At 40.4% G+C, this 25661-nt stretch overlaps 2 protein-coding genes across 8 annotated transcripts in view; one reads left to right on the top strand and one right to left on the bottom strand.

Annotated features, from left to right (window-relative positions):
* The window catches only part of DHX32 (DEAH-box helicase 32 (putative)), a 67563-nt gene that overhangs the window by 36519 nt on the left and 5383 nt on the right, over positions 1–25661 (bottom strand). For 2 of the 5 annotated variants that reach the window (XM_017858622.1, XM_017858620.1), the window contains exons 1-2: positions 24206–24485; positions 8844–9372 (exon numbers count right to left, since the gene is read on the bottom strand). In XM_017858622.1, the coding sequence (XP_017714111.1) occupies positions 8844–9125 (282 nt within the window). In that variant the 5' untranslated portion in view covers positions 9126–9372; positions 24206–24485. Of the gene's footprint in view, positions 1–8843; positions 9373–24205; positions 24486–25661 lie in introns of those variants that run through there. The other 3 variants (XM_017858621.1, XM_017858623.1, XM_017858624.1) reach the window with 3 other exon arrangements.
* The window catches only part of FANK1 (fibronectin type III and ankyrin repeat domains 1), a 120355-nt gene continuing 119216 nt past the window's right edge, over positions 24523–25661 (top strand). For 2 of the 3 annotated variants that reach the window (XM_017858631.1, XM_017858626.1), the window contains exon 1: positions 24523–24642. In XM_017858631.1, coding sequence (XP_017714120.1) covers positions 24630–24642 — 13 coding nt within the window. In that variant the 5' untranslated portion in view covers positions 24523–24629. The remainder of the gene's footprint in view (positions 24643–25661) is intronic. The other variant, XM_017858627.1, reaches the window with a different exon arrangement.

Below are 25661 nucleotides of genomic sequence, written 5' to 3'. Positions count from 1 at the left end.
AAATAACCAGGAGAAGACTGAACATATCCATATTGTGCTTAATGTAGGAATGTTTGCTTACGTGGCCAAGTTAACAGTTGAGTAGAAGTCACAACAAATTATAGTGCACCTACTCAATTATGGCTCTGACCACATAGGATGCAGCTCCCCTTCCAGCTACTGGGAGACAGTTAACGGTAAGCAATGCAAACACAAACTGAAAAGGTTATCTCTAGCCAGAAAAGAGAGAAACATGAAACCATCTGCCTTATTTGTTACAGTCATACAGTTTTACATGCCTTCTGAATCACTCTGGGCAAGCTAAGCAACATACTGAGGGTTGATTCCTTAACAAACTTGAATTACTGACTAAAAAATGTTATGATTTGGCCAATGTCAGTAATCTGAATATTTCACATTTCAAGGGATACTGAGATTGTACCTTTACAAAGAACTCTTGCCTTCTCTGCATTTATAGTAAATATTGTATCTATTATTGGTATTGACCTTTTTTGCCCCAATTCTGCTTCTCTTCTGGGTACTACTTAGTGACTTTTTCATTGTCCCAGTTGCATCTTTGTCTTCTCACCAATGAATTACATGCCTGTTAGAGGTTTTGTTTCTGCCCCATGGTTCCTCTTTGGAAGATATTCCCCCCTAGTATTAAAAAACATTATTCTGGATGGACTAACTGCCAAGTTGGCACTATGGGAACTAGAAAAGCTTAAATAGTTGTACCTTTCTATGAATCATTTGGCTTTAACTTTTTTCAGAGAAACACTGAATTCTGGGTCATTTTGTGACTGAGTACTTAGCAGAAGTTGCACAGTATGGTGAAGAAACAGAAAACTGCTCCTCTAACACATAAAAAAAGCCTATTTTCACAGTAATTTATCTGGGAGTCTGGTGATGTGCAACCCTCCGATTTATACATTTGCTTTGGAAATGCTCCCTAACTAGAATCAATACTTCACATCTTTTTATTCTGAACTCACCGAATACTTTTTTCACGCTTCTCAATCCATTTTCTAAATGCAGTTTTCTGTACTTCTGATGTGCCATTTGCATAAAGCCAGAGCAGTGGGGCCTGCCCTATGCTCTGTCCCAAAGCCCTGCTGGAACCAGGGCATGCAAGGTAAGCAATCAAGGCATAAGAATGTGCATCCCTGGCCTCTTATCGCCTGCCTGAAAGGAAATCACCAACACTCCGGCCAATCTGCTGCTATGACAGTAGGTAAGAGGAGTCCTCCGGGTAATCAAAATCTAATCTAAATCAAGGCTTTATCAGCCTAAGTTAGCAACTGCAGTTCTACAACTTGTACAAATTCAGACAGTGAAGCAAAGATGCTCCATTCCCGACTCTGGGCAGCACACAGAGGTTGGGCTGCTGGGTTCTGGGAGAGCTGGGGCCCGGGGTCTTTGGGGTGGGCTGCAGGGAGATCTCCTATAAGAATCTGCAACCAGATCCAGATCAGAATCAAGGGAGCAGCAGCAGCATCACATATCCATGTATGGTCTCATCACTGCCACTGTGGCAAGAGGACCTCCACATGAGCTATGCTAGTGTAGAACTTTGTCCTTTCCATCTACTGCCAGTGATTGTTTCACCTCATCTAATGGATAACACAGTTAACTATAATTTAATATAGTTAAATGAGAATAAATGAAGTGAGAAAAAAAGGACCTCCCTGAGACACAAAGAAACTACTGTTCTGTTAGACACATACTAGTCCCAAAAGCCTCTAATCCCTTACTTTCGATCATCAGTTTGTCCATAAGGGCCTGAGTCCTCTTCTGCTTTCTTCTCTTAATGTCTCTAGGACCTCCAATCCTGCAGCTACTGCCAAGGTCCCAATCACTCCCTTTAATTTCAGTACCAGAAAAACAGAATCCACAAGTTGAAAGGAATCTAAAAGATGACTAATTCACCCAAATTCACACAAACTCATGGTTTCTAAGTTTGTAAGTTTTAATGGTTTCAACAACATTCTTGTAAAATGCCTATGACTGAGTATGCCCCTAAGGCAGCCATCCCACCCAAAGTGAGCCAATATATCAGAATCCATTACTGAGGAGCGAGGCCCCTTCTAAATCAAATGTCACACATCTCTGGGTAACACAATTCACATATATCTTGGTTTTGAGTGAATACAGGTAGAATCTACCAGCAGAAAACGTGAACAAGTTTACCCAGTCAATAAAGGTACAGATGTTCTAAGCCATACAGCTTCTTAGTATCTAAGTTAATTCTTTGTTACATCATGCTTATTCACCTCACCGACCCATCCATTCATGGGAAATTTCAGGACAAAAGCTAGAGAAGGAGAAACAAGCAAAATAGACACTTCTAGAGATGTTTCTCTTTCAGGATCTTTCATAACTTGTCTGCAAAAAATATAATAGGAAAAGATTCTATAAACATATGGGAAATTGTCCTCTGTTTCTCTGGAGCAGTCATAAAATAGACTTCATAACTTCTGCACCGAAGACAGACGAAATCTTTAGGACCAACCTTGGCTCTAAAGAAAGACTTTTTTCTTGAAAGGTTTAAAACTCCGAGGAACAAGAAAATAGTCTTGTAAACTGTTAAAACAACAACAACAACAAAAACCAAGTTGTTTCCAGAAAACAACCAACGCTCCCACTATCTAAATTAGTTTAGAATAGATCCATATTCTTATTTGAGTACTATTTTGATTTTTCTCACCTTGAAGATACATGTCATCCCAATTAACAGAAAATAAGCATAATTTATTGAAATAATTGAGAGATTAAAAATGACAAGATAAACCACTGCTAGGTATTAATATAACACTAATATATAACAATTCTTGCTCTTGAAGATGATAAATTCTAAAAGAAAACTCAAGAAGTATATTAAAAATTTTTTTAAACTGCAGTGTGGATGAGCAATTCTGAAACTACAATATGAATTGTTCTTTCAAGTATCTTTACTTGTTCAATCTGAGAAGAGGTAAAGATAGTGTGAATAACGTGAAGTCCTGTTTCTCATAGAGAAGTTATGGATATGAAAACTGGGAAGGCTAGAATAAATCCTATAGTGCTAAACTGGAATCAGAGGCATCAGTACAAACTTATGGTTTTTAAGACATAGATAGATAAAAAATATGAGAGGTAAGAACACAGAAATACATAGAAATAGAGAAAGACAGAAATAGAGCTAGAGAGACAGAGAAACAGAGCCATAGATAGATGGACAGACAGAATGAGATGTGTGTGTATTGCATTCACATACATTTATTTCCTTGTTGTGTCCACTGAAATGGCCTAAAAGCAATGATAGTCTGGGTGAAGTGGCTCATGCCTATAATCCCAGCACTTTGGGAGGCCAAGGCAGGCAGACTGCTTGAGCCCAGGAGTCCGAGACCAACCTGGGCAACATGACACAACCCTGTCTCTACAAAAAATACAAAAATTAGTTGAGTGTAGTGGCACAGACCTGTAGTCCCAACTACTCTAAAGGCTGAAGTGGGAGGATCACTTGGGTCCAGGATGTCGAGGTTGCAGTGAGCTGTGATCATGCCACTGCACTCCAGCCTGGGTGACAGAATGAAACCCTGTCTGAAAAAAAACAAAGCAATGATAAACCAATGGTAATGGGTACTTAGTGTCCAGATGTTGGTTTCAAAACACAGTTCACCACTAAAAGGAACCAGGACTCCTGGAGAAAAAAAAAAAAAATGGTTTCCCTACACTGGCATGGGGAATGTACTAGGTGAACCTGGAACATCTTACAGAACCAGAAAGCAAAGAAGTGCTCAGAAATAATGGGGAAATGTCAAAAGGACAGAGAAGCTGCATCAGGGGCAATTTGAACAATAAAGTAAGTTGGCTTAGTAATACATTATAACCCATAGAATAAAATAAGAATTTGAGTCCACACTGACTAAATGATGAAGGAGAGAAAGCTCAGCCTCACAGAAAAATTCTAAATAATGTGTAGAAGGCATGTCAGAATTAGAACAATCATCTTTGGTTACTACTACTGTAATAATTCAAAGGTAAGAATCACCAAAAATGCTAACACTAGTGGATGAATGTGAAACTGCCTTTGCAGAAATTGTAACAATGAGAAAATTATGATGGTGAAGGAGATCTGACCTGACCAACTCCATCTTGCCTTTCACTCCCAAACTGCCCTTAGCCATTCTTGCAGTGGGCCAAGCTAACTTTTGGAGACATTTAGTTTACAGTTTCAATGATGATAGCAAAATGAAACCGCCTTTGTAAAACTAATGAAAGGATACCAGGTTAGGAGGATGAGAGGGGCCTGAATTCCGCCAAGATGTGGGTGTAAATGATTACCAGTCATTATTCCAGAGGTCACAAGATTTGTAACCTCCCTGTAAATAACATCACTATGATAAAACCTACGACTGGCCTTCTGACATGTCTTTTCAGGTTTTTGCATTTCTGACAACTGGATGGCCCTGTAACTGGATAGACCAGTAACTCCTCTGTTGTCCCTACCCAGAAGTGTACTCAGCACATGAGGACTGTTTTCCACACCTCTGTGATTGCATCCTCAGCCAATCAGCAGTACCCATTCCCTAGCCCCCTACCCACCAAACTATCCTTGAAAAACTCCAGCCTCCAAATTGACAGAGGCTGACGTGAGTAATAGTAAAACTCCTGTCTTCTGTTTAGCCAGCGTTATGTGTATTAAATTCATTCTCTATTTCAATTCCCTTGTCTTGATAAATTGGCTCTATCTGGACAACAAACAAGATGAACCCATTGGGTGGTGACAAATGTATAATGAGAAACATATTTATATACTCTCAAAATATGTATCTATTAAATGATTAGAGGGAAATTATTAACTTTTCTATAAAGAACCAGGCAGACACCACCTTACCAAGATCAGATTTAACATTGCCAGCATGGGCATAACTGACATCATGTGCCTCCTGATATGAGGCACTGAGAAGGATACACAACACTTGTGTGATCTTCTTGCCACAAATGTAGAGCCTGAACCTAACCCTAAGGAAACATCAGACATGTTCAAACTGAGGGACGTTCTGCAGAATATATAACCTGTGCTCTTCAAAAATATCAAGGTCATAAAGGACAAGGAGAGTCTGGGGAGTTGTTTCAGATTAAAGGAGACTTTAAAAAATGACAATAAAATGCAATGTAATTTTAGATTGGATTTTAGACCAGAGAAACAATTTTTTTTTCTGTGATTATAAAGGCTATCAGTGGGAAACTGATTAAATGTGAATGTCTAGAACTCAGATAATAATTATCAACATTAAATTCCAGATTTTGATAATTATGTTATGGCTATGCACTATTTTTCGGTAAATACTCTGTTAAGTATTCGGAGGCAAAGGGCATCATGTCCTCAACTTACTCCTAAATGGTTCAGAATAAAAATGTGTAGGAATGTATGGAGGGGGCAGGGAGGCAAAGATACAGTTTATACGGTAAAATCTTACATTTGGGGAATTTGGGTGAACAACATATGGAAAATCTTTGTACTATTTTGCAACTTTTGTAAGTTTGAAATTATTGTAAAACAAAAACACATTTTTTCAATATGTTATTTGTCCACAGAAACTAGGAAAATTATACTCATTCAGTTCTCATCGTTAGCTTCTTGCAGTGAACTGAAATCGTTTGTTATAACAATAACAGCATAACAAAGAATAAATCACAATAAACCCTTGATACTGGCAGCTGTAAATTAGATTTAAAAAGCTGTTGTCCAGCCCTCCTCTTTTCAGATTACCTCTAAAGTAATTTAACTTTAGGCCAGGTACAGTGGCTCATGTCTGTAATCCCAGCACTTTGGGAGGCCAAGGTGGGAGGATCGCTTGAGCCCAGGAGTTTGAGACCAGCCTGGCCAACATGGTGAAACCCTGACTCTACCAAAAATACAAAAATTAGCCGAGCATGATGGCACGTGCCTGTAATCCCAGCTACTCAAGAGGCTGAGGCACAAGAATTGCTTGAACCTGGGAGGTGGAGGGTGCAGTGAGCCAAGATTGCTCCACTGCATTCCAGCCTGGCTGACAGCAAGACTGTCTCAAAAAGCAACAATGATAATAAAATAGGTAAACTCTAGAGATAATAAACAACTTGGAAGCAACAATTTATAGTGGAAAATATTCTTTTAACTCCAATTCAGAAAGCTACTGACATTAGATAGAGAAATTATCAAATCCTTCTGGGCCACAGTTTATTCATCTAAAAAATGAAGGGGTTCCATCAGATTCTAATTCTATTATATTAGCCCATAGCCTATTCTACTAGATCTATTCATAACTTCTCTATGAGAAACAGGACTTCTCATTATTCACACTACATCGTCTATTCTAATTCTTACATCACCAGAATCTAGAAATGAATTTCATGATAAAAATACTGGTTGCTTGCTTTAAAACTTAAGAATAAAATATGGATCTCACTTGAACCAAAACTAGAAGTTCAAATACAACAACAAACTGAATAATAAGTATTTATTAACTATCTAATGTTGGGGCTCAGAACATACCTGAATATGACTGAAGAAGACCAGAATATGTGACCCCAAAATATGCCTCTTTTGCACATTTTGAGAAAGTGCAGACATAGGAATAGCTCTGAAAAGTTGCCTTTTTAAAGATAAATTTGTGCCTATACAAGAAATCTCTACTTATAAGGGTATCTCCCTCTGTGCACCAGGAGGAGATGACTAAGTAGAGAAGACATTGACTTACATCTTTATAACAAACTTCACTTTCATTTAAGGTGCTTTTCCTGGCCATCTCATCTTAAAGGCTTGTTCCCCACAACCTTTTTTACTTTGTTTTAGAGAATGATGGTATTTAAGCCCAAAATTTAAATGCTTTCTTTGAGATCTACTCTAGAGACTTACTCATTTTTCTGGGGTTTTTCCCATGTATACATGAGGCATACATATTAATACACTTCTGCTTGTTTTTCTTCTGTTAATTTGTCTTTTGTTACAGGGAGCCTCAGATAAGAGTTATGAAGGACAGAGAAAATTATTATATTTTTTCCTCATTGACACTACCCTGTTTTTCTTGGTGTTTTTTTTTTTGTTTTTTGTTTTTTTGATGGAGTCTCACTCTGTCACCCAGGATGGAGTGCAGTGGCACGATCTCAGCCCACTGCAACCTCCACCTCCCAGATTCAAGCAGTTCTCCTGCCTCAGCCTCCCAAGTAGCTAGGACTACAGGTGTGCGCCACCATGCCCAGCTAATTTTTGTATTTTTTTTAGTAGAGTCGGGGTTTCACCTTATCGGACAGGCTGGTCTTGAACTCCTGACCTTGTGATCTGCCCGTCTCAGCCTCCCAAAGTGCTGAGATTACAGGCGTGAGCCACTGTGCCCATCCTTTTCTTGTTTTTTTTGGGGGGGTGGATGGGGTCTTGCTCTGTTCCCCAGGCGGAAGTACAGTGGCATGAACATGGCTCACTGCAGGCTTGACCTCATGGGCTCAAGTGATCCTTCTGCCTCAGCCTCTTGGGTAGCTGGGACCACAGGCATACATCACCATGCCCAGCTAATTTTTTTTATTTTTTGTAAAGATGGGATCTTGCCATATTGCCCAGGCTGGTCTCATACTGCTGGACTCAAGCAATCCTCCTGCCTCAGCCTCCCAAAGTGATGGAATTATAGGTGTGAACCACTGCACCTGGCCCACTATCCCGTTAAAAAAGCAAACAAACAAACTTTAATTGGGAGGCCATTAGGCTGAGGCAACGCCAGAGCTCTAAGGTCCCACAAAAGCAAACTAAAGTCCAATGTAAACAGTAAAACCATACTAGACTTTACCAATCAGAAACTGCCAACTATTCCCTAACTAAGAACTTTTCACTCTAACCAATTTAAATGTCTTTTGTCTTACTTTCATGTTCAGCCTATAAAAGCTCACTGCCCTTGCTGCTGCAGTGGGGGTCACTAACCTCCAGTGGTTCTGAGTGTTGCCTAATTCATGAGTCATTCTTTGCTCAAATAAACTTTCTTTCTTTCTTTTTTTTTTTGAGACAGGGTCTCACTCACATTGCCCAGGCTGGAGTGCAGTGGCAGGATCACGGCTCACTGCAGCCTCAACTTCCCAGGTTCAGGTGATTATCTCACCTCAGCCTCCCAAGTAGCTGGGACGACAGGCATGTGGCACCATACTAATTCTCTGTAGACTAGATGGCGTTTTGCCATGTTGCCCAGGCTGGTCTCGAACTTCTGGGCTCAAGTGATCTGCCCACCTTGGTCTCCCAAAGTACTGGAATTACAGATGTAAGCCACTGTGCCTTCTCCAACTCTTTAGTATTTTAATATCCCTAGGTTTATCTCTTAATGATCCTAATTCTTTCCCCTATCTTAGACCCCAAAGTGTGTGGCCCCAGGCCTGGATCATATTTGGTTGCTCAGTTGTTTCTCACAGTCAGGAAAATCAGAATTTCCTTGTGCTTTTGATTTCAGCAGCTCAGGAAGCTTCACTAACAAGCATATCCACATATCTGGATTCTCAGACCACTGGGCACTGAAACAGAGCAGTTAATCCCCACACCCAGGGTGAGGAAATAACATGCATCGCATCTTTTAAAATATAATACACACAATGAGATCATTTGAGTAATTTTAATACTACTCTATAGACAATTCAGTGGTACCCTAAACACAATTAATTTCTACATAGATATTATTAACTTTTCAGCTAGCATTAGTAAAATTAATAAAATTAGGTAAGTGATTTAATTATTTTATCTGAATAATGTTTTGTTTTTTGTTTTAGACATTATTATTAGAACACTAGGCTGTGACATGTCATTAAATAATAATTGCAAAATGAACACATACAGCAAATTATTTTTTGTAGTGGTTACTCACCTGAGAGCTCTTACCACATTTAGCATCTCCTGAAACAATCACGATTTGATTTTGAAGCAGTTTCTCCATAAAGGAGTATTTTTCTTTCCATATAGGAAGATCTTCTCTTTCTTTCAGAAGTTTATAATAACGCGATGAATATGGCAATCCATCAAAGGGGTTAAGTTCCAAATCCTCACAGGCCAAAACCTCTTCCTCATCCCCATCGCTGGAATCCAGTGATTCAGGAAAATAGCGTTTTTCAGAGGAAGAGTTTGGACACTCCAGCCCTTCTTCTTCCATCTTGTCCAACAGTGAGCTCACGCAGCTGACATTCCGCAAACAAGTTTCTCCTATCAGTAACCCATTGCAAAGACGGCTTAAAAGCCTATTTATACAAACCCATATGTCCCAATCTCTAAGACTTCAGTTCAAGGTTTTAGCAAGTTAAATTCCTCAAACCTGCATCTGTTCTTCGTTGCTGTGTTACCCACTGTGCTGGCTCACTACAGCACTCTTCCGCATTGTAAATGATTGTCAATAAACCACACTAAGAGACAAACAAACACAAAGAGTAAGGAAAATTAGGAACACATACAAGTTAAAAAGAAAATGCATAGGCACTCAAATGAAAAGCATGATTTTTTTCTGTTAACGGGTTTCTGTCATTTCTGCTGCCTGCTTAAAAGAACAGGAATAATTTAGGCTGGTGTTTGAAGTTTGGTCGGTTCCTGTATTTCCTGGCTGGTTCAGAAAATGATTCTGCACTGGGCCTCGTGCTCTCTGCCTGACCTCTATCACAGGCTCTGCGTCTTGATCAACTGTGAATGGAAAGCAACAGGAGGGACAGGATTGTGATTGTGAGGCTAATCAATCACGTGGTCACCTAATCCCATGTCAAAAGAGGAGCTGGACACTATAAAAGGAAAGAACTGTGAAGGCCTGGTGAGTGTTCCTCTAACACAGGCTACAGGAAAGTCTATTATTAAGAAATCCTTTAATGAAAAACATTTTTAAAACTTTTCAAGAGAGGGGAATGAATTTATTATTTCCTTCCATATGTGATTATGGTTGGCTTACATATATGTGTGTGTGTGTGTGTGTGTGTGTGTGTGTGTGTGTGTGTTTAGAGACAGGGTCTCGCTGTGTCACCCAGGCTGGATGCAGTGGCACGCGATCATGGCTCACTGCAGCCTCAACCTCCCAGGCTCAAGTTATTCCCCTGCCTCAGCCTCCTGAGTAGCTGGGACTACAGGTGTACACCACTATGTCCAACTAATTTCTGTACTTTTTTGTAGAGATGGAGTTTTGCCTTGTTGCCTAGGCTAGGCTCAAACTCCTGGGCTCAAGTGATCTGTCCTCCTCGGTCTCCCAAAGTGCTGGGATTTCAAATGTGAGCCACTGTGCCCAGCTGGCTGGCTTTTATTAATAAGGTATTTTGTTTAATTAAACCAGAAATCTCCAGCATATTTCTTGAGATTCCTGGGTCTTGAGCCCAACATGTCAGGTCCAAGAAGCCTTAAGGACAACTTTTAATTTAAATGAAGAGAAATCACCCAAGAAAGAGCAAGATTTATAGCAATAACTTAGTCCCCACATGTCAGGTGAAGGGTCTTTCCTCTTCCAATTACTAGTGATTAAAAGAAAATTCTATTAGTGTTGCTTGAAATAAGCCCCTTTTCATACTAACCAGGTACAAATGAAAAGAAAACTCAAGTTAAAAGAATAGTAAAATACAGTTCATGATATTCTGTAAGTTATTGCTCTTTTCAGAGCACCTGATTTACCTTAGTTATTGCTTTAGATTGTTAGAGCCAGTGTGCTCAATGGCTAGTTCCTAATTAGTAAGTGGTAAGAAAAGCTCTCTCTCCATTGGTCAAGACAGGCTCCAGGGCAACAATCAGTCACTCAAAAAACATTCGCTGAGTGTCTTCTAAGGGCTTATTAGATGAGTAAACTAGGTACTAGATATACATATAAACGATATTTTGAAGATGGCAGCAAGAGCAGGATAGAAAGTTTTAAAACTCACAGACGAATAAGCTAGTTTAGAGATAAATAACCAGAGGGGGAGAAGAACTTTACAGCTCTTCACAATTAGAGTTCTTAAAAATTCATCTGAAAGCCAGTGTTTGAAAATTAAAATGGAATTACAAAGGCATAACAGAAATGTTGTAATATAGATTCACTTCAGAACTCTTCACTGCCTCTATAAGGTGAGAGCAGACCCACAGAATAGCTCCAGGAAGCACAGCAGTTTGAGATCATAGCACAAGCTAACTCTGGGAAGGTATCCAAGAATCAGAAAATTCTACTGCTTAAGAGAAGTTAAAATTTAATTTTATATTCTATTTTTCTTTTGTTCTGATTAGAATCCCTTCCAAGGGTTCTCAGCCTACATGTAAATTAAATTGCTATTAAATATTATAACCAATGATTGCCTTAGGTAGTATTTCTTAACTGTTTTACCTTAAAAAAAGAACAGCTATTATTTTTACCAAATAGAAATGTTTCTCTTAATTTATAATACTCCCTAAGTGTGTAATAATCTTATAATTATAGTAAAATCTTACTTACAAAGCATTTACCACTTTGAACCCTGAGGAAATAATCAAGTTTTCTGAATAGTCTTCTTTCTAAAGACCTGAGACTTACCTGGCCCCTTCATCACACATTATGCAACGTATCCACACACATTAGCCTTAACCACTTCTCTGTTATGGTGGAATTAAAGACGGCCACAGATTATTTGCCACTGTTCCAAATGGAGAGGTACAGTCTATTTCCTCTCCGCTTGAATCTGAGCTGGCCCTGTGACTCACTATGACCAAAAGAATGCAGGTAAGTGATACTGAATCACTTCCAAGACATTCCCATGCTTGAAACACTCCTCTTTGGAACCAGCTGTCATTCTGTGAGGTACCCAAGCCCAAGCCACCGGGAAGAGACCAAAGCTGAACTTCTAGTCCACAGCAGCACAAACCTCCAACCATGTGAATAAGCTGCCTAAGATGGTCCAGCCCAGTCGAGCCTCCAGATGACTGCAACCCCAGCCAACTGAACAGAAGCAGCACCCACAGTAGCCCATACAACCCAGAGTATCATGAGATAACAAATGTTATGGTAGAATTAAAGATGGCCACAGATTATTTGCCACTGTTCCAAATGGAGAGGTAACAAATGGTCCATGAGATAACAAATGGTCACTGTTTTTGTAAGCTACTACGTTCCAGGGTGGTTTGAATTACAGAAACAGATAACCAAACTTCTGCCTTCTTAAATAAACTATACTCACAATTTAACTTTTTCTTCATGACTCAAGGTCACCATTACATCAGTTACCACAACAGAATGATGTCCTTAGATGGCTCTGAAATCTACAGAGGCCAAAGACCAGACTGCTCTCCTGGAGCCCTGCTCTTCTCTGGGGACTCAGAACCAATGCCGCAGTGTGGTGTGTGGCCCCTTACCTTGTGAGGCTCTTCTCTGCCTTTGTAACCTGCTCTCCTAACCAGTGCATTAGAAGCCGGACAAGCTTGTTTGACAGACACATTTGCAAAGCTTGAGTCCACAAAGGACTCTACCATTGAATCCAATGAGTCTGAGGCACAAAGCTATGACATTTATAGACTTTGATTTTGACTACTCAGAGGGACTTTTTGCTGCTCTATGGTTTGGATTCCAAATTTGGAGGGTGGAATGGCTGAGACCCAACTAGAGGCTGAGTTTTGGGCCCATGGACTCCAATAACATTCATACACCTCTCCTTATTCATCTTGCAACTGGTGTAAGCCGTGTAAATATTTTTTCCTAGAGGTAATTAAATATGTACAAAAGTTCTATGTCTTGGCCATTGGCAAATTTAACATTACCAGTCTAAAGAAAGAGAAACAAATAATATGGTAGGTTAGATGTCACTCAAAATAAAGTTTAATAACCGTTCTGTTATCGGTATAAACTACATTCCACTACAAGAAATTTAAATCTGAAAGACTGACATTCGTTCCTTTCAAAGCTATCATACATGTATATTGTAGATGGCAAACTTTGTCAAGGACAGCCATTTGAAATGAATCTATTACAGCTCTTAAACATGCATCCATGAAAATAATACATATCTAACTAACAGACAACCTTCACAAGGTGGAATTAGAAGTCGATGTAAGATGAAGCTATGTCTTAGTCATTTATGTGTTTGGCTCTGGTCCAGTAATTCTAGAAATACAGTTCACAGAAGCGGAAAGACGAAGTTTGTAAGGCAGTAAGTGAAGCAAAGGCATTAATTCGTCCTGAGTAACTCCTTATGTTTCACCATTCAGTGCTCCTCTTTTGTGATTTTTTCTGTATTCAAGCCAATATTACTGCATACTTTTCACCTATCAAATTCCCAAATAAACAATTTTAGCACTCGGTAGATATCTGGAAGTTTCCCAATGCTTAGTACCTGGCCTCTCTTCCCCTTTCTCTCTTTAATAGGGCCTGAGTGGTCTCATCTCATCTCATGGCTTTAGTGCCATCCACACATGGATGTATGGGTGTATCTGTCCTTAGGATCCATTGATCTAAACTTTATTGTCATGTAGTCAACTACCTATGCATCATCTTCCACTTGGATATTTAATAGGAAACTCAGACCTTACATGCCCGCAACTGAACTCCCAACATGTACCCCAAAGCCACAAATCTGGTCCCCCCAATCTCAGTTAATTACTTCCTTCCAGTTGCTCAGATCAAAATATTTGAAGTTACCCTTGATTTTTCTCTATCTTAAATCCCACATCTGGTCCTTTGATGCGTGTAGAATGGCCTCCAAAGACGTGCATGTAGGAATCCCTACATGAATATGTACTTCACATGGCAAAAGGGACTCTGCAGATGTGATTAAATTAATAACCTTGAGATCAGAAGATTATCCTGGACTATCCTGGTGAGCCCAATCTAATTACATGAGTCTTAAGATCAGAAGACCCTCTTAGCCACAGCCAGAGGAAAATATGACTATGGAAGAACGTCAGAGAGACGCAATGTTGTGGGCTTTGAAGGTGGAGGAAGGGGCCACGGCCAAAGAATGATGTGAGTGACCTCTACGAGCTAGAAAAAGCAAAGAAACAGATTCTCTCCTATAATTTCCAGAAAGAAACACAGTCCTGCTGGCACCTTGATTGTAGTCCAGTGAGACTGACAACCCACTCCTGATCTACGAAGCTGTAAGACAATAAATTACCACTCAATTTGTGGTAATTTCTTATAGGAGCAATAGAAAACTAATACATTCAATCATGTCAGTTCTGCCTTCAAAAAATATCAAGTGCCCCATAACCTCTACTGTGAACACTTGGTCTGAGCCACTATCCCCTCTCACCTGGATTACTGCAATAGCCTCCTAATCGGCCTTCTTCTACCCTTAGCCCCTTACAGTCGGGTCTCAAGCCTGCAGTCAGAGTCATCCTATTAAAGTCAGCTCATGTCTCCTCTGCTCAATAGTCTCCAATACTTCCCCTCTCATCTCACTCTGAGGAAAAACCAAAATCCTTAAGAGAACCAACAATCACTGTATGATCTGGACCCATTGCCTCTCCGCCCTCATGTGCAACAGCTCCTACTTCAGTCTTCCCCAGCCAGACGGCTACCCTGCTATTCCTCAAACACCATGGCAGATGCCTGCTTCTGGGACTTGGTGCTCACCCTTCTATATGTCTGAAATGTTCCTCCCTCAGATATCTAAATGGCTAGCTTCCTCACTGCATACAGGTCTTTACCAAATGGCAGTTCAGTAAAGGCTTCCCTGGCCACTCTATCTAAACTTTTACCGCTCTCCCACACTCCTGAAAACCACTTCCTAACCTCTTTAACTGATGCATTTTTTTTTCTCCTTAAGACCAGCACCTAACATAATGTATATATTTTCCCTCTTTGTTTTTTGTTGGTGCCCTCCACTGGAATGTGAGCTCCATGAAGCAGGGGCTTAGTGTCTCCACTGCAGTCTATCTTGCATAGTTACATCCTTCATTATTTCACTCTTAGCTAAGTTCAAGGTAGCTTACTATTGCTGCATAGAGTTTAAACACTTCTATCAGGAATTCACTACGTTTCTGGATTTATGTGACTTTTTTGTTCCCTTCTGTTTATGATATATGATAGACTCTTGCTATTCTTAGAATTCTTTAAGACTCACAAACCCACAAACTGGAATATTTGTAGAGGCTCCTGGTCTTCCCTTGAATCATACACCCAAACCCCAAATTAACTCCTTGTCAATATTTATTAAAGCTGCTTTCTTCTTGATCAATTCAGAAGAGTTATCGTGTTGAAAGTACAGAGCTGCACTGAGATTCAGACAATGGCATGTATCATGCTGGCTCTAGCAGATCACTCATCTTTGTGGGACCGCTTGTAAACTGCAGACGCTGAGGAGGCAACATCAAGCACAAGGGGACTCTCGAACCATTTGTATTAGTGATTATCTTTTCCCCATGTCTTATGTCTCTTTACTTACACTGTTACTGGAGCTATACCTTCTTCACTGGTAATTTCCACTCCTAAATCCAAATATAGTGGGTGCCAAATTAATAATTACAGCTGAGTAAATAATGAATGAGTCATTTTCTATCCTTTAGGGAGCATATGCTTTTAAGACCAACATCTGAATGTATTTTATCATTGATATCATTCATAATCTAATAGGTCTTCTGTGTCCTCAAGTTTTCTCATCCTCAATGCCTCCATTTTTGGGTTTTCCATTTACCCATTCAACCAATACTTGAGTGCCTACCATGTGTCTGCAATGTGAACACGGTAGGGACACAGTTTGAACAGGCAGGCTGGTTAGGTGAGGCTGAGGGTGGGGTGTGGAAATAGAAATTCTTTGTCTATGGTATGTAGACTCAACGTTACAGACAATTACCTAAAAGAAGACAAGTGTGGTTGGTACCTAACTGGAGAGAAGGACAGACCCTGGTACAAGTGGAGTTCAAAGATGAGATGGGGCCAGATCGCAAAATACCTGATCTGCTATGGCAAAAAGGTTGTGATTCAAGCGCCATGGGTCTAACTTACCTAGCATTTCTTGATCCAAATTTCATTTCTTACTCTTTGTTTTTCCTTACAATTCTCCTCTTAAATTTCAGGTTACTCTCTTTTCTTTATTTTACATTATATGTGTTTGTGTGTGTGTTTTCTTTAAATTTTAGAAATAGGGACAGAGTCTATGTTGCCCAGGCTGTATTCAACTCCTGGGCTCAAGTGATCCTCCTGCCTCAGCCTTCCAAGTAGCTGGAACTACAGGTGCACGACACCATGCCTGCCTTATATTCTTCAATATTACCTATAATCTTTCTAACACCCACCTTCAATTTTCTTAAAGTCATTAGTGAGATTAGGTTTTAAGAGAGCTGATAACAGTTTATGGCAAAAGGCACAACAAAAGTGATTATGAGCAGGTGCACCAAGCATGGCAATAAGAGAAACCAATAAATCCACTTCCATACAAAACATTCTAAGAAATATTAAAAATGAAATAACGTTTCATGACTTGAACATTTTGCATTATTTTCCTTTTTTCCCTAAGCCCACTCACCAGTAAATTAGTCTGCAAAAGTAAATCTGTCTCATGATCTAATTCATAGTTTGTAAACCCTATACTATGTATTTATACATAAAATATACATGCCTTGTCTTTTAAAAATTATGTTTATATTACTCCAAAATTTGTTTCAACATTATCTGTTTGAGCAATGCATTTTTTTTTTTTTTAAAGACAGGGTCTTACTCCGTTGCCCAGGTTGGAGTGCAGTGGCACGATCACAGCTCACTGCAGCCTCCACACTCAATTGATCATCTTGCCTCAGTCTCTCGAGTAGTGGGACTATAGGAACACACCACCATGCCTGGCTAATTTTTATTTTGTTATTTTTGTAGAGACAGTGTCTCCCCATGTTGCCCAGGCTGGCAATGAATTTTTTTGAGAAGAATTTGTGCTCATTTTAATCAAAACTTTATAAATATTTTAATATTTATTTAATGTCTCTTCATATTCTATGGAACAATCATTTAGAATTCATATGTTTGCATGAAGGATGAAATAGAAAATTAGTAATTTAAAAAACACCGATGAATCTTCTACAATACTGATCTTTAAAAGTTATAATTTAGTTATTATATCTAAAACTCAGATTTCCCTAGTACTGCAGGTTTCTGAATCTCCTATAAAATTCAAACACTATCTTAATAAAGCAAACTCTGAACTTTATTGTGACAGCATAATGCTGAAAAAGTAAAAGGTATTAATTCTGTCCTGGCTGGGCGTGGTGACTCAAGCCTGTAATCCCAGAACTTTGGGAGGCCGAGGCGGGTGGATCACTCGAGGTCAGGAGTTTGAGATCTCCCTGGCCAACATAGTGAAACCCCGTCTCTACAAAAAATACAAAAATTAGCTGGGTGTGGTGGCGGGTGCCTGTAATCTCAGCTACTCAGGAGGCTGAGGTGGGAGAATTGCTTGAATCTGGGAGGCGGAGATTGCAGTTAGCTGAAGTGTGCCACTGCACTCCAACCTGGGCGTCAGAGTAAGACTCCCTTTCCAGAAAATTAATTAATTAATTAATTAATTAATTAATTCTGTCCTCTTGTGGTAGCGGCTCAGCAAAAGGAAACATCTATCTATACTGAAATCTTTGGAACCAAGCTATAACAATATTGCAAACACTCATTGCATATACTCAATGCATTTATTTAGAATTCCACTTATTTCCTCTTGCGGGTTTATGGCAGACTTTCTAAAGGCAAGATTAATTTCTGAGCCATCTTTGCAACTCCTACAAAATAAGGTATAGGGCTGTGCACAAACTATGTGATCAATAAATATCTGCTGAACTCATAAACAATATACTTATAATCTATTACTACAATGTTTAGAAAAAAGAAAGTTAATGAGGTATTATGAGTGAATAATAATGTCTTCAGAATAAAGGGCTATTATTTTTTGGAGAGAAGGATCATTGGTCTAATACTCCACATCAGCTCTGGTGCTGGTTTGCGGCAAGGTGAAGAGCTTGCACCAGAATGCAAATCAACTCACTGCTTCCTACACTGAAGAGGTCTTGCTATTTTAAAAAAGTCAGCTGAACACTAATCAGTATGTTTAGTGACATCGCCTATTTACATTCTGGCACAAGCTCTGGATCTCATTGCAAACCAGTAAGTCTGCACTGGCCCTGATCTGCAGGCCATACTTTGAGAAGGCTGGTTCCATGCTACTACTATCGTTGGACTAATAATAACAATGATGATAATTTTACCAATTAGCATTTATAGAGTGATTATTGCACACCAAATGCTATGTTCGGCACTTAAGCACTTTATATGGATTATTTCATTTAAACTCTTAAGGACCCCATGAGGATTTACTTTATTATTTCCATTTTTCAAATGAGGAAACGTAAACCTTCAGAGGTTTAATTTATATAGCTTCTAGAAGATCATCTGTGGTAGAGCAGGTGCTTAAAGTCACGCGGTCTGATCTCTGCTTAACCTCAGTTAAGTGTATAGTGTATATGCTTAACCATATATCCATACTGCTTCCTGACTATGTTACATATTGCTTCCAGACTACATTTTTAAAAATAGGCTCACGTTGCACCACTCGGGGTTGAAGAAGTACTTGACACTAATGGAGATGTCAGGAAGAGAGGTCTGGAAGAAATACCATAAAACTGAAAAACATGGTATAGACAGATTTGTAAATCTTTTTTATAGATTCAAAAAACATATTTCTAACACAAAGTTACAGTCAAATATTTAATACACTTTATCTCTCAAGCATGGTATGCTTTAATTTGAAACAATGGACCTAATCATTACTGGGACTTTTAGACGGTCACTTCTTTGTTTGCCTTTGTTTTAATAGGCTCAAATCTCCCAACAATAGATCCTATTTGGTTTCCAGTATCAATTTAAAGGCTTTCTGGGAAAAGATAAGGTCAAAATTCAAAATTTATTTTAAAATCTTGATTTCTAGACTTGTAATGTGTTAATTTCTTTGATGTTAAGTAAGCAAATCTAGTTAATTAGCTTTTAAAATACTCAAAAAAAGGTCCATTTTAACTCAATGTTGGTTCATATCAGATACAACCAACCTTGTATTGACTATTGGTTGAATATACAATATTATGCTAATAACAACAGATACTACACTTGATCTTAGCCAAAAGGCCCAGAAGTGATGAATATACAGTATTGAATATTGTATTGCATATTGAATAACCAGCCCTGCACTATTAAATTTTTTAAAAAGAATTCTTACATTCTAATGGTACTTACAAAATTTTAGGCTTGGGGAAGTGGCTCATGCCTATAATCCCATTCTTTTGGGAGGCCAAGTGGGGAGGATAATTTGAGCCCAGGAGTTTGAGACTAGCCTGGGCAATACAGTGAGACCCTGTCTCTATTAAAAAAACCATATTTTTAAATGTATATACAGAAAGTTCCCCCGAGCTCAATCAATGTTTATGTATAGTACTAACATACCACTTCCCACAAATAAGTTTGTAAGTCAAAGGTATTGTCAGAAGTTCAAATGACTGGACCACTCAGTGCTTTGTGATATTATTTTGACGGTTTTTTGACTGCATTACATTCCAAAAACTAATTTACTCTGAGTAGTAGCAGAGTTAATAAAGTATGCTAAAATACTAATCTGGCTTATTTAGTCTAGTTAGATATCTGAGAAAAATTTTGTGTGAGATTCAATAAAAGCTGAGATTTAAAGAACAGGCTACTGCTGGTCTCCCCAAGTTAACATACTTTACCTGAGACACACACGAAATGAACTTTTTTATCCATCTCTCTCTTTTTTTAAAAGTATTTGCTTGAGCCATAATCATAATCAACTTCTAAAGTTACATTTTACTTGATTTGTTGTCCCAAATGGAGACAGAAAACCCATAAATAGCCACAGGCATGGTGGCTCATGCCCGTAATCCCAGCACTTTGGAAGGCTGAGGCGGGAGGAGCCCAGGAGTTCCAGACTAGCTTAGGCAACATAGCAACACTCTGTATCTAAAAAATGTTTTAAAAAACATTTTTAAACATAAATATCAAGATTTCTGTTGTTGTTAACAAAGTAACGGGTAGTCATTTCACATTAACTTTAATAAAACAATAATAGATGAACTGTGTTGTGCATTCTATGGTGGACAGAGGAAAATATAATCATTTCAGTCAATCAATGCATGAACTCCTCAGGAGTAAGAACTCTTCCATTAATCCTCCCAGATTTTCAGCTCCCTTTTCTGAGCACTGGTCTTTAGTCTCCTCTGGTTCTTCCACTATCAGCCCCTCCCCACAATGTAAAATGTGCATCCTCCTTTACCCTCTTATTCCACATAATATCCCTGGAGAAAATCATCACATTTTAACTTCAATTATGAAATGCTTAATCCAAATTTCTATCATCATCTCAGACTTTTCCCTTTAGATCCAGACCCACATGTCCAACTACTACTACTTACGGGACCTTCCAATGCGTATGACAGGCACCTCAAACTGAACACATCATCTACCCCACTTCCTCAACTCCTCAACGAAAAGTTTTTTCTTCTTTAGAGTTCAATGAATAGCAGAACAATCCACTCTATCACCCCACCGTCATCCCTGGCTTCTCTGTCTTCATCTCCTGTACCACCAACATCTGCCAATTCTACCTCTTTTAGTGGCCCCTCCTTCTCATGCCCACTATCGCTCTCCTAGTTACCTCTTCATCTCTTCACTGAACTTCAGCGACATCTCCAATGTTTTTGTCTCTCATTTAGGCTCTCTACCAATCTGTCATGTGAGTGTTGCCAGTGATCCTTTTCAAATGCAAAACTGATCCAGTCACTGACCCAAATCCTCCTTATTACCTTTAAGGAAAATAAACCCACAGTCCTTAGGTTCCTTCTGATTTAGCCACATTTGCCTTTCTGGCCTTACTTCCTCCCATTTTCTTCTAATACACATGAAATATTCTCTGGTTCAGCCACAACAAACCACGGCTTAGTTGTTCTCCCGGCCTTCGTGCCTCAGCCCAGGCTGTTCTTATGCTTTGGAAGCACCTGGTCATTTCCTGTTCACCCTTTATGACATGCAATTCCAGAGCCCAGGAAGTACCTAACACATTGTGAATGCGGAATCAATGTCTGCTCTATGCCTAAGTCAGTAACAGCCCTTTACATTAAAAAAGTTCATTACAATATACAAGATCAACAGTCCTTTACATTAAAAAAGTTCATTACAATATACAAGATTAACAGTCCTTTACATTAAAAAAGTTCATTACGATATGCAAGATATCTATAATCACATTTATCTTGATTCTCACAACTAGACTATCAGATAACCATTGCAGGTTTTATTATCCCAAGTTATCAATGACAAAATAATAGGTTCTGGTTTTCCCAAAGGGGCAATGCTAGAAATTAATGCAGTGACCCCTAACTAAAGCTTTGACCTATTATTATCCTACTTAAATTATCAGGTACACAATGAAGCCCACTGTGTGCTAAAAACATCACAGAAGAAGCGTAAGTCATGCACTTAGCTCCAAAAATATTTAATCTAGTCAGAGGTACAATATCCATACACATGAGATAAAATTCTATAAGAAAGCATACTATAGGGCTAAATGCTAAATGTGTAGCACCCCCAGTAGGAGAGAGAAGTGCATTCAGTGGGCATTAGCCTAATCCTGAAAGACTTTCCAGAAACTGGGGCAGCATGGTCCTGCAGTCTCCTTTATACCATAGACAAGTAAAGGGCTGAGAGACATTCCATGTGAGTGCAACAAATTGAACATAGACCATGACAAGTTTGGAGAACAAAAAGGTAAAACACCAAAAATAGAAATTTGATTGTTTTCCACCTTTGACTGAACTCCTTAAGAGTTTCAGAAAGTATCAGATAGAGAAAAAAGTACCCTCACTCTGGTAAAGAAAACAAAACCAACAAAACCCTAAAACCAACAAAACAAAATGAAAACTTCCTTCAACTTGCCACAGTGAGGCTAGGAGACAGAACTATTATTAACAAGGTCATCTGCTACATTTTTTATCAATCTATTTGCATTAAATAATGTTAACCTCCCACTTAAGTTGTTTTTACTTTGAATTCTGAGGTAGTCAAAAGATTTAAATAAGAAAAAGACGAAATCTGTCTCTTCATTGTTACTTTGTTATTCCCTATCCATAATGCTTCAGTTTGCTACATTTAGTTAAACATCAGCAAAGTAAACCATAATGTAACTATTCTATGTAGGAATGAGCTTGGAGACTTAAAAAAAAAATGTGTATCTAGAACTTTATTCCTTTTCACTTGACCACTAATAACACACTGAACATGCCAGTGAAAAGAAATAAAACACAACGGTAGAAAACTCCAAAAAGTTACAATCAATGTCTTTACCATTCATCTCCCACCCCTATCTCATTAGCAACTTTATGATCTCGGGTATTTTCTCCAAGAGTAAAGTGTATCCCTATATCCAAAGCAATTTCTCTAAAGCCCTTCTCACTCATTCAACAAACATTTAACAAGTACATTGCACTAGGTGCTAGAGGAAGAGAAACTGAGTATCATCCCTGCCTTAGACTCCTCACTTCCACCCCTAACCAGTCTTCTTCCATAGGTACCCTGTCCCCTAAAATCAGATGTTGCTTTTCACCGTTGCCTTTACCTGTCACCTAAAGCATTTCAATTCTAAATTTCCTCAAAGTCAACTTCACAGCTGCTGATAAAATAATCATTCTATACGATTGCAAGTGTTTCATCAACACATATCCCCATTTTTTCCAACCTTAAAACTTCCTCAGTTCTTATCACTTTAGCACAGAGACCTGCAGTGTTGTTTCTTCTTTTTTAAAAAATACGAATGCTAATCCTTTACTGTTTGAGCAGACTTAATCCTTTTGTCAGTAAATGCCAGGTGTTTTTAAATCACTATCTTGTCACTTTTGATTGTGATACACTGATCAGTCTATTTTGTATCTTGAATGAAAAGACCACTTTGTGATTTTGCTAATGATACGTAAACTAGAACTTGAGAACCACTGGATACAGAAGTACTGCTGATCTTTAGATACTTTCTGTCTAAAAATGAAGCCCCTGTCTCTAAATTTCAGGAACAGGGAGTTAAGGTTCCATGAAGTGTTTACTTTCCACCCTTAATTTATTACCTTAATACTTTAGCTTAAGAATTATGTGTTCGGTATATATCACGCTGCTTGTCAATATCCACACATAAAACTTCTTGTTTTGACAATTAATCTGAAAAAGTCCCCATATAGTCTGAGAGGGGGAAAGCCTAATTTGGCAGAATATAATAAATGTCGCTTCCATCACAGAATATACGCTTCTCAAGTTCAATTAACCTCTGAATGATTCCCTTTCTAAGAGGAAAGTAATTCTCCTTAGTGTCCTTGTCATCCATGGAGTGCAAATCTTTCTAGTGGCAAGATTAGTTATCACTTGCATGACCCCCCAAAACGGCTCTTCCTTCCATTTCACTCAAGTGCTGTCTGGAGCCGCGGTTGGAATTAATAGAGGGGACATAATCTCCAGACCTGAGTACTAAATCAATCCTGCAGCCCCCCACACCCTTAAGCCCCCTGCACTTTCTTGCTTATCCTTTTTCTCTCCTCTCCATTTTTCTTTCCTCCTTCCAGCGTTCTGGAATCTATGATCCTCTCCCGGTTGTTTGAATTTTTACAACCTACCAGATAACAATCCCTTGTGATCCTCAAAGTTTCCTTAAAGCAAATCCTGAATCACTGTGTTTCAAAACCAGTATGAAAGGCTATTCTGTAGGATAATGTTACATTGTTTCACAGTCCTACAAAGTTTGGCTACAAAATGTGTGGGCTTATTCCGTAACTCAACCGGAAACGCGAAGGACTGAAACAAATCCACACACAAAAAACGAAGCCAGCGGGAAAGATCCAACCCGGGCCCCCTGCCTGAAATGGGACACGGGGATGACGGGGCAAAGCCGTGCTCCTGGCTCTCGCGATTCAGGAGACGCGCCCGGCTCACTGGGGGCGACAGGGACAGCGGCTTCCATTGCTCCACGCTTCCCGTCAGGGGGGGCTCGAGGGACCGCCCCAGGCCCTGCCCAAGCCCGGGCTCGGAGGGACCCCCTGGTGCGAGGACCTTCCCGCTGAGGCGCTGCTCCCGGAGCAGCAGGCGCGGAGGTCGCCCTCGGCGTTTCGGGGTTGGGGCGGGGAACATCCACGGCCAACGGCGGGCAGGGGGCCCCCAGGCGGCCGCAACAGGTGCGTCGGGGCCGCCCACTCGGCTCCAGGCGCCCCCGCTCCTGCGCCGACCCCCGACCCCTTCCGCCGCCGGGGCCCCGCTGTTACCTGCAGCGGCGGCTCCCGAGTCCGGAGAAGGAGGCCCAGGGCCGGCGCCTTCCCCGTGGGCAGGCCCACTCGCCCGACGGACGCCGCGGGTCGGCGACGGCAGGAGCCGCAGGCCGCTACCCCAGACGTCGGGGCACAGGTCCTGTGGGGCCCGCCAGGGAGGGCGCGACCGCCTGGCTGGGCCTCAGGGGCAGTGTCCTCAGCCGGTGACCTGGCCGCTACCCTCGCTCAGTGCCCCCGGCGACGCGCGGGTCCTAATGCGCGCCCTCACTTCCTGCGGCATTTGGTCCCTCCCGCTCGCCGTCCCACTGGGTTCCGCCCACTCCGCCTCCGGGTTGTCAGGGCAACCGTAGCGACGCCGGCCCTGGCTGAGAGGCGTTAGGAGCCCGGGGGCTCGCCCGCGGAGGCCGGGGAGCAGCCGACCATGGAGCCCCAGAGTAAGGGAGGCCCGGGCTGGAGCTGGGGCCGGGGCGGGCGGCCGGGCTGGGGCTTCCCGGGAACGAGTGTGAATGCCCCGCGTGCGGCTCCGCAGGTTTCAACGCTTGGACACGGAAATACGGTTTGCGTCTCTTCCTCGCGCTTTTCTCTCTTTGAGAAGGGAGAAGGGGGCTACATCCTGCCAAGTCTGTAAGGTTGGGCCGGCGCCCGAAGGTCCGCGCTGGGGGCCGGGAGCGACGGGAGAGCCCCGAGGTATGGGTGGGGGGAGGGCGTAGCGCCCCCAGCATGCGCCTCCCTGAAACTTGGCCCAGACAGTTCCATTTACTCCTCCAACTGTCATGATTTTAGTTTGGTAGTTTGGTTCATTAATTGTAAATAGCCCATTTTTCTTCTAAAATGTCAGCAATTAAACACGCCACGAGGGTGGGTCTTGTATTTATTAGAGACCCCGTCTTACTCTCCGCCCCCCACCCCACACCCCAGTCTGCGACTTGAAGGAGAGCAGAAAAAAAAAGAGCTTTGTCCAAGTGTATTGGATTCATTATTAGGGGTTCTACAAGTTAGGACACTCAAAAAATATTTATGGTTTCTTTTCTGTTTTCCCATGATGCTTTCGATGTATGGCAAAAGTTGTGCAGTTTTGAGTTATCAGATCTGACACGAGCTCTAAACTTATTATTTTTGTTGTTTTTTCCTTTCCAGGGACTTTGTTTCAAGGCCCTTCTTGCTCTGCCCCGCCTAAGTTGTCTTATTGTTCCTTTTGTTCTCAAAATAAGGGCAGTGTTTTGTATGGAGACTTAAAAGATCTGAAACCTTTATAGAAGGATGCAGTTTGACTCTCAAAACCAAGTCATCTTATCTTGTACAATTTCAGAAATGAAGAACTCAGACCAAATCTATTCTCTGGGGAAAATGTTGGCATTTTTAAAGGTCATTCGTTTTTCCACCAAAAGGTTTCAAATACTTTTCCTTTTTTTTTTTTAACTCATTTGCTGAGGAGAAAGCTTCCAAGTTGGAC

Source organism: Rhinopithecus bieti, unplaced genomic scaffold (assembly GCF_001698545.2).
Source record: "Rhinopithecus bieti isolate Rb0 unplaced genomic scaffold, ASM169854v2 scaffold_42745, whole genome shotgun sequence".
In the NCBI taxonomy this organism is placed as follows: domain Eukaryota; kingdom Metazoa; phylum Chordata; class Mammalia; order Primates; family Cercopithecidae; genus Rhinopithecus; species Rhinopithecus bieti.
This window is presented reverse-complemented; position numbering and strand designations above follow the sequence as displayed.